Source organism: Macaca nemestrina, chromosome 14 (assembly GCF_043159975.1).
Source record: "Macaca nemestrina isolate mMacNem1 chromosome 14, mMacNem.hap1, whole genome shotgun sequence".
NCBI lineage: Eukaryota > Metazoa > Chordata > Mammalia > Primates > Cercopithecidae > Macaca > Macaca nemestrina.
Window position 1 is genome coordinate 78,106,174 of NC_092138.1, and position 14,664 is coordinate 78,120,837.

The 14,664-nt window shown below is 47.9% G+C and overlaps 1 protein-coding gene and 1 long non-coding RNA gene across 5 annotated transcripts in view; one reads left to right on the plus strand and one right to left on the minus strand.

The window, feature by feature from the left end:
- Positions 1-4,355: 4,355 nt before the first annotated feature.
- LOC105481039 (KLF transcription factor 4) lies at positions 4,356-9,051 on the minus strand. Of its 3 annotated transcripts, none has more exons than XM_011740290.3 (5): positions 9,036-9,051; positions 8,084-8,480; positions 7,849-7,969; positions 5,947-7,183; positions 4,356-4,915 (listed from the first exon to the last, which is right to left on the minus strand). In XM_011740290.3, exons 2-5 carry the CDS (start codon positions 8,086-8,088, stop codon positions 4,740-4,742), a joined length of 1,539 nt encoding a protein of 512 aa, XP_011738592.1. In that variant the 5' UTR covers positions 8,089-8,480; positions 9,036-9,051; the 3' UTR covers positions 4,356-4,739. The 3 variants fall into 3 exon arrangements, with proteins under 3 accessions (XP_011738592.1, XP_011738593.1, XP_011738591.1); XM_011740291.2 differs by lacking the exon at positions 9,036-9,051 and having other exon boundaries at positions 5,947-6,111; positions 6,211-7,183; positions 8,084-8,737; XM_011740289.2 differs by lacking the exon at positions 9,036-9,051 and having other exon boundaries at positions 8,084-8,740.
- The window catches only part of LOC105481038 (uncharacterized), a 44,250-nt gene continuing 38,453 nt past the window's right edge, over positions 8,868-14,664 (plus strand). For both annotated transcript variants that reach the window (XR_011612771.1, XR_011612772.1), the window contains exon 1: positions 8,868-9,420. This is a non-coding gene — a long non-coding RNA (uncharacterized lncRNA). The remainder of the gene's footprint in view (positions 9,421-14,664) is intronic.

A 14,664-nucleotide genomic window follows, 5' to 3' on the forward strand; every position in this document is an offset into this window, starting at 1 on the left:
AACGATAATAATAATACATAAAGTAAAAGGGTTTATATGTGGGACTGGGTGGCGTTCATGTCTGTATGAGAGAGACGGAAATGGACAAGAGTGGGTGAGGGAGTAAGTATCTAGGCTACAAATCCATCTATGTATGTATGTTGTGTTGAATGGAGCTTCAGAAGCTAGAATATTTAATAGGACAGGTGGCTGACACAGGCTGCTAAATTTAGATACTCCCATTTATTGAAGTACAACAGGTACCTCTGCTGCTTGTTTTAATCTTTTCTCTGTGGACTTGCTTCTATAGCATAAAGACGGCCTCACCTGGGCTTCCTTATATGGAAATAAATTATATGTAAAAATTAGTAATCTCCAACTGTGAAGAGCATTTCATGTTTCTAAAAATTTTAACACTTTTTCAGTTATTTTATTTTTTATTTTTTGGTAGAGATGGGGTCTTGCTGTTTCCCAGGCTGCTCTCAAACTCTTGGCCTCAAGCCATCCTCCCACCTCAGCCTCCCACAGTGTTGGGATTACAGGCGTGAGCCACCACACCTGGCCTGGAACAATTTTTGGATGAAAAAGAAATATTCCCCATGACCATCTTACATGAGATAGTGAAGGCATCTGTTTTGTTTTACAAACTGAAACAGGGTAGCAAGAGTCAAATACATTTTGAGGCAGAAAGAATTTTATCAGAAGAGACATTTTGCTGGAAAATAGGTGGACTAAGTCTGTTGATGTGTGTAGGAAACATCATTATTAATCCTTTGTGTGTGTAGGCACACAAGTTAAAATAAAAAGCAGTAAAATTAAGTGTCATAAGGAAAATATAATAAGCAGGCATCACAATTATTAGGTACTCCTTATTGTACAGTCTATAAACGGCTCTGTGACACCATAATGACACTACACCTAGGAGCCCACAGCTGATAGGTCCCACAGTAAATAATTTAGCTATTGGTGTACGTTGAATAGTATTTTGTTTGGTCACCGTTTTGAGAAATCTTCGTCATTCATTTTAGATAGTGAAGCTTTCTTTTTCAGGCTAGAAAAAGTTAAAGTAGGCTGGGTGCTGCGACTCACGCCTGTAATCCCAGCATTTTGGGAGGCTCAGGCAGGAGGATTGCTTGAGCTCAGGAGTTCGAGACCAACTTGGGCAACATAGTGAGACCCTGTCTCTATAAAACTTTTTAAAATAAAATTAAAAATTAAAAAAATTAGGGGTAGGAAGAGAGAGCATCAGGAAGAATAGCTAATGGATGCTGGGCTTAATATCTAGGTGATGGGATGATCTGTGCAGCAAACTACCATGGCACATGTTTACCTATGTAACAAACCTTCACATCCTGCACATGTACCCTGAATTTAAAAGCTGAAGAAAAAAATTACATAAAAATTTTAAAATGAAGAAAAAGTTAACATAGAGGAATGTTAATCTATGACATCAGAAAATTTCAAATAAATTTAAAATTCTTGATAATTTATGCATGTTTCTTCTATTTGAGATAATATGCACTTAGCAAATATAAAGATGGCATTTTATAGTCATTTTCTTTTTTTTTTTTTTTTTTTTGAGACGGAGTCTCGCTTTGTCGCCCAGGCTGGAGTGCAGTGGCGCGATCTCAGCTCACTGCAAGCTCTGCCTCCCGGGTTCACGCCATTCTCCTGCCTCAGCCTCCCGAGTAGCTGGGACTACAGGCGCCCGCCACCTCGCCCAGCTAATTTTTTGCATTTTTAGTAGAGACGGGGTTTCACCGTGTTAGTCAGGATGGTCTCGATCTCCTGACCTCGTGATCCGCCTGCCTCGGTCTCCCAAAGTGCTGGGATTACAGGCGTGAGCCACCGCGCCCGGCCTATAGTCATTTTCATACAGCAACTGTGTACCAGACGATTCTGTATAACAGAGGTGGATGATGAAAGCAACCAACCACAATTTAACAGAAATCTAAGAAATTTAAACTTAAAGAAATCTAAACATAATTTACAGAATAATGTGTTCTAATGAAGGCTTTGTGTTTAAATAATTTTAATGGTTCTTTATTTATATCTTCATTCTTATGAAAAAGTTTTTCAAACTTTATTATAGCAGCTTTAGAATATTTGAAAACTGCAAAAAAGAAAATTTAGGCTGGGCATGGTGGCTTATGCCTGTAATCCCAGCACTTTGGGAAGCCTAGGTGGACGGATCACTTGAGGTCAGCAGTTCGAAACCAGCCTGGCCAACGTGGTGAACCCTGTCTCCACTAAATATACAAAATTTAGTTTGGTGTGGTGGCGGGCGCCTGTAATCCCAGCTACTCTGGAGGCTGAGGCAGGAGAATGGCGTGAACCCAGGAAGTGGAGGTTGCAGTGAGCCGAAATCACACCACTGCACTCCAGCCTTGGTGACAAGCAAGAATTCATCTCAAAAAGAAAAAAGAAAAAAAAAAGAAAAAGAAAATTAAAACTGAGAAAACCAGTATGAATATTTTGGCAATTCCTTCTAGTGTTTTCTCTTAATTTCCTTTTGTTTCTCTCTCTCCTTCAAAGCACACATACACTTAAATGTACACAGTTGAATTGATACTGTTTATAGTCTTATATCCTGCTTTTTCCACTTAACATACCATGAGCATTTTTCCATGTCATTATATATGCTTTGAATATGTTCTTGGCCACATAAAATTCCATCCTATTGATGCACCTGTTTTCTTTTAAGCAGAGACACATGCCATGCTTTCCAGTCATGCTGGACTCTCAAAAGCCAAAGAAAATACCTTGTGTTGATCTACCATAAGCCTCTTATAAATGTCCATTTTTTATTTCATTTAGTAAATGTACCAATGGTACAAACATACCTCTGGACGCTAGATATAATCAACAGTTAATAAACACTGTAAAGAAAATGCCAGTGAGCAGTGAGCTCTGTCCCCTTGATGATGTTAAGTATTAGTCACCCACATCACTATTACAAGTATATAAGGTGTCAACAAGTGTCACAAATGCTTTTTCCATTTTGTGATAGCCCCAAATGAATTTCAATCTCTCAGCCACCCACCTCAAGAACTTGAGATTCTAACAGGGCAGTTTTGAGTTTTAATATTAAAACTTCTAATATAAATGCTACAAACTTACAAAAACACCAACTTTACACTTAGTTTTGTGAATTTGAATAATTTTAAAATTATTTTATTTCAGTTTGTTTGCCCACCTTCAACAGGGGAACTGACTTAGTTTTAAAACAATCTGCCAGAAACTTCAGTTCTGACCTCTTTAGGGCTATAACTAGTAGAAATAATGTATTTGTAACACACACCACGCATAAATGAATCCTTTAATCCTCAGGAGGGCACTGTGGAACCACGTTCTTAGGGTTGTCTGCTGTGGGAAGGTTCTTTTGTTACTCAAATGTGAGGGGTGCTGGGACAGGCCTGCACAGAAAACTTGTATATTTTTATTTACTTTAAAAGACAAACCATAAGGATTTTTTTCAGTGTGAAACTGAAATGTATATATTTCATAAATATTTTCATACTAAACTGAGCAATTTTAAGAATGATTAAGCTGTTTCTACTGGGAAAATCAGAGGTAAGGAAACTGCTTTCATGTAGCTTTATGTACATTTGGAAAGAGAAAACCTGAACTGAGTTTTTAATCTTATAATTTTTAAACTTAGAATATTCAAGAGTTCTCAGCCCTATATTGATAGTATTTATTGTAAAACTAAATAGTTTTGTTAAAAAAAGGTATTTTAATTTGTTGACATAAAGTTGGCTTTTTTGTGCGTGCTTCTTACATGCCCTATTACCCCAGTGTGTTTAAACCAACTACTGTTCATATTTTTCCAGGAGAAAAACAAAACAATAAAAAACATTATTCAGATAAAATATTATAGGTTTATTTAAAACTTAATTCTCACCTTGAGTATGCAAAATACAAACTCCACAAAATGTTCATTTTACTTTGTAGTTTACAAATATACAAAATAGACGTTTGCTTAAATTTATATTACATATTTATTAAGGCAAGGAACTATATAGAAAAACACATTTGTTCTGCTTAAGGCATACTTGGGAATAAACCATTGTACAAATTATTGCACATCTGAAACCACAGTGCATAACAGACTGTCTGCATAAAAATGCTAAAGAAGTAAACCAGGTGTATTACCTGACTTAGGTCATAAATGTAGATCGGAAGACAAATATAGATTTTCCTTGTCAGAGTATGCAGCAGTTTGAAAACTTTGGCTTCCTTGTTTGGTACCTTTAGAACCAAGACTCACCAAGCACCATCATTTAGGCTATTTAAACATGTTTTCTGTACCTGAATTTCTTCCTCTTCTTCTAACATCATAATAATGGCTTTTAGAAGGTAAAGAGAATACAAGGTGATCTTTTATGCTTATATTGCATCAATACACAATTCAAGGGAATTCTGGTCTTCCCTCCCCCAACTCACGGATATAATTTATACCCTGATATCCACAACTTCCAGTCACCCCCTTGGCATTTTGTAAGTCCAGGAATATTCAAGTCGGATTTAGAATTGGAATGATAGAAGATCCAGTCACAGACCCCATCTGTTCTTTGATTTTTGTCTTTTGGATTCCTCATTTTTCCTGATTATCCACTCACAAGATGACTCAGTTGGGAACTTGACCATGATTGTAGTGCTTTCTGGCTGGGCTCCTTCCCTCATCGGGAAGACAGTGTGAAAGGTAAAAAATACTGAATTCTCTTCTGGCAGTGTGGGTCATATCCACTGTCTGGGATTTAAAAATGCCTCTTCATGTGTAAGGCGAGGTGGTCCGACCTGGAAAATGCTCGGTCGCATTTTTGGCACTGGAACGGGCGGTGCCCTGTGTGTTTCCGGTAGTGCCTGGTCAGTTCATCTGAGCGGGCGAATTTCCATCCACAGCCGTCCCAGTCACAGTGGTAAGGTTTCTCACCTGTAAAGGCAAAAGAAAAAAAAATTAACGCCATTGCTGTATCAAAGAATGGGCCCTTTTAAAAACTGAAGGCCAGATACTAAACCGTGACCCTATCCTAAAGGAATCCAGGAAAAGTCTTTATACCACTGATGGGCTGTATTGAATTCCATGTCATAAACAGGAATACATTCCGTGTCTTAAGTATTTGGTCTTGTTTTTAGGGGGTCAGTTAAGCACACAACCACCACCTACACCTATACTAATGTTTCACCAAAAACACACAAACACGCCACCTAAACCTATACTAACGTTTCTTTTGAGTCAAGACATCTCAGTGGTGAAAATGAAATTTGGAAATTGTGATTGGTGGTGTGTGCAAACCAGGCAATCTTATTCCTACTACGATTGGGGATAAAAAGCCACAGGTGGCAATTTTTCTTTTTTTTACCATTACCTTACTGAATGCTAAGCGCCTAAGTGACTTTGAGTACCTACTTACATTGACATGGAAATGCTCTGCAGTGACAATCCTAAATCAGAATCTCCTCAGCAATTTTGACCATCATATTCTTGGAATTTAAAATAAAACCTTCTGCTTGTGGGGGAAAAAAAATAAAAATGCAAATCAAAACAAATAACAAAAAATAAATAAGACCGAATTGTTAAGACCAAAATTCAAAATAATAGAAAGGGAGGGTGAACCTGGGAAGGTAACATTAAAAACCTAGTTTAAAAAAAAGCCATCATGCTTTTGCATAGCAAAGTATAATTTCTTGATTACAATGCCCAAGCTAGGAGAGGCCCACAGACCGCGGGGAATCTCTGCCTTTTAAAGGCCAAACAAAATTGCACATTCAAGCACAGATACCATCCATCAAGCAAAAGGCTCCTGGGAAGAAAAGTAGGCGCCGGTTCGCTGTCCTCCCCAGTGATCCCAGAGATCAAGGTGATAGACTGCCCTGGGAAGCCAAGGAAGCACTGAGGAGTGTCCACTGGTAGCCCCATAGGGCTGGAAGCTAACCCCTTCCTTCCGCAGTTTGTCCCCCTACCTGTGTGGGTTCGCAGGTGTGCCTTGAGATGGGAACTCTTTGTGTAGGTTTTGCCGCAGCCCGCGTAATCACAAGTGTGGGTGGCCGTCCTTTTCCGGGGCCACGATCGTCTTCCCCTCTTTGGCTTGGGCTCCTCCGGCATGCAGGAACCGGGTGGCATGAGCTCTAGGGGTGGAGAAGGTGGGGTGAGCATCATCCCCTGTGCCCCAAGGGGCCAGCACACACAGGGCTCCCCAGCCCGAGCTATAAATCCCCGGGACTGACCTTGGTAATGGAGCGGCGGGACTTGAGGCTGCATCTGGTCGGGCAGGAAGGATGGGTAATTGGGCCCCGGGTGGGGATGGAAGCCGGGGGGAAGCGGCAGGGCAGGGTGACAGTCCCTGCTGCTTAGCACTTCCTCAAGACCCAGGGTCGGGGTAGTCCTGCTGGGGAGCTGCCGCCCCAGGGGGAAGTCGTGTGCAGCCGGCCGGTGGCCATTGCTGAGAGGGGGTCCAGCGCCCAAGTGGGTGCACGAGGAGACCGCCTCCTGCTTAATCTTGGGGCACGTTCGCGGCGGCCCACCGTTGTAGGGCGCCACCACCACCGGGTGGCTGCCGTCAGGGCTGCCTTTGCTGACGCTGATGACCGACGGGCTGCCGTACTCGCTGCCAGGGGCGCTCAGCGACGCCTTCAGCACGAACTTGCCCATCAGCCCGCCACCTGGCGGCGGCGGCTGCTGCGGCGGAATGTACACCGGGTCCAATTCTGGCCGGAGGAGCTCGGCCACGAAGCCGCCCGAGGGGCTCACGTCGTTGATGTCCGCCAGGTTGAAGGGAGCCGTCGGAGGGGGAGCGGACTCCCTCCCATAGAGGAGGCCTCCGCCCGTGCCGCCCGGCGCCACGCCCGGGTCGCTCCCGGCCCGGATCGGATAGGTGAAGCTGCAGGTGGAGGGCGCGCTGGCAGGGCCGCTGCTCGACGGGGACGACGAGGAAGAGGCTGACGCTGACGAGGACACGGTGGCGGCCACTGACTCCGGAGGATGGGTCAGCGAATTGGAGAGGATAAAGTCCAGGTCCAGGAGATCGTTGAACTCCTCGGTCTCTCTCCGAGGTAGGGGCGCCAGGTTGCTACCGCCGCAAGCCGCACCGGCTACGCCGCTCTCCAAGTCTGTGGCCACGGTCGCCGCCGCCAGGTCATACGGGCGGCCGGGAAGCACCGGGGGAAGTCGCTTCATGTGGGAGAGCTCCTCCCGCCAGCGCTGAGGGGACAGAGCGGGAGAGGCCCGTCAGTGGTGGTCCCCTGTTGCCACCCGACATACCGACGTGCTGGCGGGCCACACGCAACTGCACCGCCCAGACATGGGGACTGGTCAGGCAGCAATCACCCGGGAACCCAGGGCGCCAGGGCTGCAATCTCGGCCCACACCCGGGTCGGAGAAGAGGTGATGCGTCTGTATCGCGGGCGTTATGTACGGTCTGCCCAACTGCGTGTGAGCGAGCGCCACGGCTGGTCCCTCCCCCGCCAAGTCCCGTGGACGTCCCCGGAATTGGCACACCGAGGCTCTCTCGGTGCGCTCTAGCCACGGGGCCGCCTACGCGCTAAACTCACTCTGGCCCAGCCAGTGTCTGGGGATGCGGCCACCTCCCGCCTGGTGGCCTGCGCGCGCCCGCCCTACCGACAGGGCGCCCGGGGACTGGTGAAGACCCGGCTTGCGCCCCAGGCGGCTCCGCAGTGCTCGCACCACGGGCATGTACAGCTGAGCCAAGGGCACGGAAGCTAACCCGGGAAGGCTGCGGAGTCCGCGCGGTGGCCGCTCCTTACCCTCGTTCAGTGGCTTAGTGACCCCAGAGCTCCGCCCGCCCCCACCACACCCACGGAAACCCACCGGGCGTTCCCGGCGGCCCGGGGTGATACGATACTCACGTTATTCGGGGCACCTGCTTGACGCAGTGTCTTCTCCCTTCCCGCCGGGCCAGACGCGAACGTGGAGAAAGATGGGAGCAGCGCGTCGCTGACAGCCATGTCAGACTCGCCAGGTGGCTGCCTGCGAGCCGGGCAGGGCGCAGAGACAGAGTCAGGGGCGGCTTTCGGCCGTCGTTCCGGCGCGTCCCACCGGTCCTCACCCCTCCCTGCTCCCAGCGCCGCGCGCCTCACCTACCTCATTAATTCGGGGGCCCAGAAAGGTCCTCGGGAGCCCGAAGCAGCTGGGGCACCCGAACCCCAAAGTCAACGTAGAGAAGAAACGAAGCCAAAACCGAAAACCCCAAATTGGCCGAGATCCTTCTTCTTTGGATTAAATATAAATTGGAAGCGTCCTTTTTAAAAAGTTCCTTTGTATACAAAAGTTCTTGGAAAAGTTGTAAACTCAAAAACAGACAATCAGCAAGGCGAGTAAGTAGGTCCGGTGGCCGGGCTGCGCTCTCTTCCACTCAGCAGCGTCCCCCACCGCTGTCGCGGTCGCCTTGAGTGCTGCCGTGGGCGCAGGGGCTGTGGCCGGGGCGGTGGGCGGATGGTGCCGCCAGGTGAGACTGGCTGCGGTGGCGCGGAGCTGCGAACTGGTTGGCGGCGCAGGGCGCGGAGTCCGGGGAGTTGTGTGGAACGCGCGCGGCCATGGGCGCGGGCCACGGGCGGGTGCGAGGGTGGGGGGCCAGAGGGGCGGGGAGGGTCACTCGGCGGCTCCCGGTGCCGCCGCCGCCGCCCGCCACCGCCTCTGCTCCCCGCGCGCCCGCAGACACGTTCGCTCTCTCTGGTCGGGGAACTGCCGGCCGCCGGCGCGCGCTCCTTACTTATAACTTCCTTCGCTAACAGCCTTTTCCTCCGCCTTCTCCCATGCCCCGCCCCTCCCTTTCTTCTCTCCGCCCCCCCCGAGGCTCCCCTCCATCGTTGCTATGGCAGCTAAATCAACAAACTCGGCGCACGTGGGGGCGGGGGAGGGGAAGGAGGGGCGCGGGCGGGGCCGGGCCGGGCCGTGACGCCAGCCGGGCAGCTGGCGGGCTGGAGCCGAGCTGACGCCGGCGGCAGTGGTGTCGGCGGCGGCGGCGTCCGCCCCAGAGCTGGGCGCGAGGAACCGGGCGCAGGTTCGGTCTCTGCGCGACCAGGGCAGTACTCACCGCCATTGTCGGCTCCGTGGGTTCGAAGCCCGCGAAGACTGGTGGGGTCAGCGGGCGGGACGGTCACGCGTCCCCACCCCTGCTCGCATACGCGCTTGCCGCGCTGTCTGCGCGCTGGAGAAGAGCGCGATTATCCGCGTGACTCATCCAGCCCTCGGTCTCCCCCTCCCTCCCTGCGCTCGCTGGAGTCCGCTCTCGCCGCGCAGCGCCAGTGCCCGTGCCGGCGCTCGGCCTGACCTCGCACGGTTCCTCGCGGTCCCTTCTGCCGAGGGGTGGGGGGCGCTAGGGGTGTGGGGATGAAGCGGGTGCCCAGCACTGTGCAGCGTGAACTGGGAGCCTCAGGAGAAAGCCAGAGGAGTGTTCCGCCGGGAACAGGCAGAAAGAGGCAAGAGTGGGGAGTTATGGTTTTGATACTTTAAAAAGCGAGAAAGGGAATGAAAGGGCTCAAGATTTACTCAAAGGGGTGAGGGAGAGAAGAGGGACTGTGAGGCGCGGAGACACTTTTCAACCAGCCGTCTCGAAGCACTCTTTCTCTTTCTTTCTCTCTCTCTCTCTCTCTCTCTCTCTCTCTCTCTCTCTCTCTCTCCCTCTCCCTCTCCCTCTCCCTCTCCCTCTCCCTCTCCCTCTCCCTCTCCCTCTCCCTCTCTCCCTCTCCCCTTCTTTCTCTCTCTTTCTTTCTTCTTTCTCTTTCCTTTCTTTTTCTTTTTGGACACACTCGCTCTGTCACCCAGGCTGGAATGCAGTGGCACGATCTCAGCTCACTGCAACATCCTCCTCCTGGGTTCAAGCGATTCTCCTGCCTCAGCCTCCGGAGTAGCGGGGATTACAGGCGTGCTCTACGACCCCGGCTAATTTTTGTTGTTTTTCGTAGAGACGGAGTTTCACCTTTTGGGCCAGGCAGGTCTCGAACACCTGACCTCAAGTGATCCGCCCGCCTCGGCCTTCCACAGTGCTGGGATTACAGGCGTGAGCCACTGCGCCCGGCCTCGAAACACTTTTCAAGCCACGCACTCTCCTTTCCTCTTTATGGATGAGAAACTGAGTCATAAAGAGGTGAAATGGCCAGTAAAGGTCAAAGGACAACTCGTTCCTTCGGCTCAGGCTCCGGGTAGGTCAGGCCCCCCGACTTCTCTGGGAAGTGACTATGTGCCAGGATCCTAGCTCCCGAAAAGTGCACACCGAGCCCGCCGCAGGCGTCCTCGCCCACCGGGAAGGGAATAGGAAACGGCGATCTTCAGTCTTATAACGCTGCCCCCCCCCCACCCCCATTCCCCTTGGTTTGTGATCAGTAATTTTCCAGCTGGGAAATGTTTTGCTCTCATCTTCTCAGCAAACAGTATTTTTTTTTTAAACGTGAATGTGGTGTTCGGTATCACTTTCTAAACGTAGGCTTGGCGAGGTGTTTACTTTGGATTCGGGCGCGCGGCGCGGGGCTCCGCCCCCCTCTCCACGGAGCCCCCTCACCGGTGAATGCTGGCGCTTAGCCTGGTGTCAACCTAGGAAAGAAAAGGGAGGGGAGACTGGGGAAAGGGATGGAAGCTCGGGCACCGGGCAGAGAGTGCGCTCACCCCTTTTTGAGTTCTAGTTGCCAACGTCCTTTGTCGTTGTCACCTGTTTGAACCCTGCGATTCTGGTACCTATTAGGTTTCCTCAGAATATTTGTGATACCTGATTTTTCCACTCCTCGCCAACCACAGAAGCATTCTTGGAATGCATCTCGCCCAGAATGAATTGACTAGGCCCTCCCTGCCAACGCCAGGAATCCCTCTTAAGATCCAGAGTCGGACACCCTTGAGTGTGACTTCCATCCTCTAGTTTGGCTCTGGCCAAGGGCTGCTAGGGCTGCAGCTGGGGGAGGGGAGTGTTTTGGCAGGGAAACTGAGGTCCCCCTTCCCATGGCCTTGAGGGGTTCAACCCCACCCCCATAGGATCAGGCCAGTTACTTTAACTCTGATTTTTACTTTAAGCGCTTTTCAAACGGAAGAACCAAAAAAGGAAGACAACTGCCACCTCCTCCCCTACTCCTTTAATTGTGATGGCAACATCTTGGGACGCTGTGATTTGAGGGCTGCATGGAAAACTCACCACTTTTTCAGGAAAGCCAAAGTCCCTTACCCGGGATAATCAGTGGATGAGCCCTTGATGGGCAGCCATCTCCCTTGGGATGTAAACATGTGGGTCAGGACTTGGAATTTCCAACTTAGGTAGGGAGCACGCTAGATTATTTCTGCTCTACTTTCATTTCTCTAAGGCAGTAGCCCTTCCCCCTCAAAAAAACTATCCGTAACCACCACAATGAAAAAACAATATTGCACAGATGAAGTGGAAAGCCACTATTATTATGTCATATAATCAAGACAAGATTCTGAAACTCCATTGAAAAAGATGAACTTGTTTCCAACCGGCCTTCTGAAGGATAAAAGCCAGTCTCTCTTGGTGGCAGGCAACTCTGGTTATTCCTCTGATTGCGTCATAAAGGGGAATCTCTATATTCACCCCAGAGTTAGTTCTAAAAGAAGCAAGGAACTTCAAGTTCACAAATAGTCTTTCAAGGCAGGTGCCCTGTATGACAACAAGGTTATGGCCCTCCCTGTCTTCAGAACAGGTAGGGCCAGAAGAGTTAAATCCTTGCCCTATATAATTTATAAACATGAGGCTGAGTAAACCTTTGATGACTAAATTGCACTGTAGAATAATAATAATAGAAGACACCCTTTAAAGAAGAATTAAACACTCACTGGCGACTTTATTTCAACAAACTGATATTACTAGTTTTGTGAACTGGAAGTTAATTATTAATATCCTTGGAGTTATAAAATAATTTTTTTCCCAGCACAAACTGCATTAGTTGGCAGAAGATGTGATGAACACCATTAGTACTAGGGGATTAATGTGGAGCCATGGAAGGGTGCGATAGACTGAAGAAGCTACATCCATGTTTCAGATGAAAGATTCAGGACCCGTAACTGGGCATGGGGTCTGGACACATAGAGCACCCCTTGACCTGGCTGCACCCTGGCTGGGTGTCTCTGCATAACTGCCGCAGGACTCAAGAAAAACTACTTTTTTTTTCTTTTTTTTTGAGACGGAATCTCATTCTGTAGCCCAAGCTGGAGTGCAGTGGCGTGATCTTGGCTCACTGCAACCTCCACCTCCAGGGCTTAAGCGATTCTCGTGCCTCAAGCTCCAGAGTAGCTGAGACTATAGGCACGTGCCACCATGCCCAGCTAATTTTTTGTATTTTAGTAGAGATGAGGTTTCACTATGTTGGCCAGGGTGGTCTCGAACTCCTGAGCTCAGGTGATCCACCCACCTCTGCCTCCCAAAGTGCTGGGATTACAGGCATGAGCCACTGCACCCGGCCTGAAAAACTGCTTTTTAAAAAGGTGAAAACGAGATGCTTTTGAGTACCCAAATTGCTTTGAAATGAAATCCCTGCTAGTAACTAAAAGGAGTTTGCAACTTTCACAAGGTGGCAAAGCTTTTCTCAGCCTCCACGCTCATCTCCTTGTGAACACCAGCCTCTTTTTACCCTCTGTCTTGTGTAGACTTTAGAGGTCAGGAAAGTGGGCTTTGACCCTTGTTTCCCAACATGACTCTGCTGCTTTGTAGCTGGGCAAGTTACTGACCTTACTTTGCACTTTGCCTGTTTCCTCTTCTGTAAAACGGGGATATTAATAATGCCTACTTCTTAGAGTGATGAGGATCAAATCAGATAATCTAAAGTAAAGTATTTAGCACAGACTTAACACTCAATACATAGTAGCTATTACTATCACCAGTATTCCCCAGGGTATCATAAACATGATGAGGCTGAGGCTATTGTTTTGTTCACTGCTGTATCCCCAGGTCTTATAGTGCCTACCTAGCACATGGTAATGCCTTGTAAGTGTTTGCTGAATGAATGAATAATGCACATTTAATGTACTTTTTCTTTTTGAATAATCCATTAGCAGGAAGCTCATCTTTCAGCAATCAACTGTAGACTTATTAATCCCCTTTCTTATCAAGAACCACAACACACACAGACTTAAAATTTCATCATTCTCTCCCCGGTTTCTAAGATAGAAACCTGGATTTTCTTCATCTCCTCCCTCATTGTCTTTGACCTGAGCATCCAGACATCCGCAGAACTCATCCATTTCCATTCCTCAATATCTCCACTATCTTTTTGCTGCTCTCGTGCTGCTTTGCTTTAAGCTTGCCTTATTTACAGCTTTGTTGTTGTTGTTGTTGTTGTTTTGAGACAGGGTCTCATTCTACTGCCCAGGCTGGAGTGCAATGGCACTATCTTGGCTCACTGCAACCTCCACCGCCTGGGCTCAAGCGATCCTCCCACCTTAGCCTCCCGAGTAGCGAGTATCGTGCAACACTGATTCTCTTTTTTTTTTTCTTTTTTTTTTGATAGAGATTTCGTCATGTTGGCCGGGCTGGTCTCAAACTCTTGTGTTCAAGCCATCCACCCACCTTGACCTCTCAAAGTGCTGGGATTACACATGTAAGCCACTGTGCCCAGCCTCATTTACAGCTTTTAATTATGTCTGTACACTCCAAACAGTCCTCTTGTCTCCTCCTTCAGAGCCCCACTGGCATTCTCCAGCTAGATCTAATCCATTTTGTTCACATACCACCACAGTTCTGTCTCTACTCACCTCCTCACCAGCCAATCTTTAAACAGCTCTGCTTTGCCTAGAGGAATAAAACCAAACTGTTTGGCTTGATGTACCCAACACTTACTACTCTGGCCCTAGACAAACTTTCCAGAATCTTCTCTAGAGACTGACCTCACCCTCTCTAAACTTAACTGGATGTTCTCTCAAATCCCTGAATACAGGATGTGTATTTTCATCAGCTGTTTTTCCTGTCTGAAATGCCCTTTCTCCCCTCAGGGCCCTCATCATACCCAAACTCCAAAAAGTCCCCCTTAATTGTTCCTTGGTCTATGAGTTCCCTTTTAAGCCAGTCCTTTTTTTCTCCAAGCTCTAACAAAGCTGTGTGATGACTGCTATGATGTTTACCCAGTGGACTTGCATGATCTGGTTGTTTGTAGCTCCTGTTCCCCTGTGGCATCTTCAGGACAAATGCCCAATGACCATTAATTGTGGAATGAATGAAGAGAGCAAAACTGACTTGGCAAACTATTAATGGGGTGGAGGCAGGGAGTGGGGGGACCCGGTCCTTGTCAATAGCGTTTCTCTCTGAGAGGTCACTGGTTTGGTACTTCATTTTCCATCCCTTCTCTTTCTTCACCACTTCATCTCTTTCTTTGAAAAGTTCTATGAAGGAAAACTTTTCAAAGACAGTTATGAAGGAAATAAAATCCTTCATAACTCTGTACTCTCAAAAACAGTTGGACAAAGTAATAGAACAGTGCTGGCCAAGGCATTGTAATAAAACAAACTTGAAAACACAAACAAAAATAACCAAAATCCAAACCAAAACCAAATGGAGAAAGAGTCCACTCTTTACTGCAGCCAAATTCATTGCCTTTCAAACCCCAAACCTTAAGCATTGAAATTTTTAGAGCAGAAAATGAATCACAGACATTTAAAAATCAATTCTCAGAAATTTCATTAGAATCTTTTTCGTGAACCCTTAGGTTTGATCACTTAAGTTACATTCTTAGCTC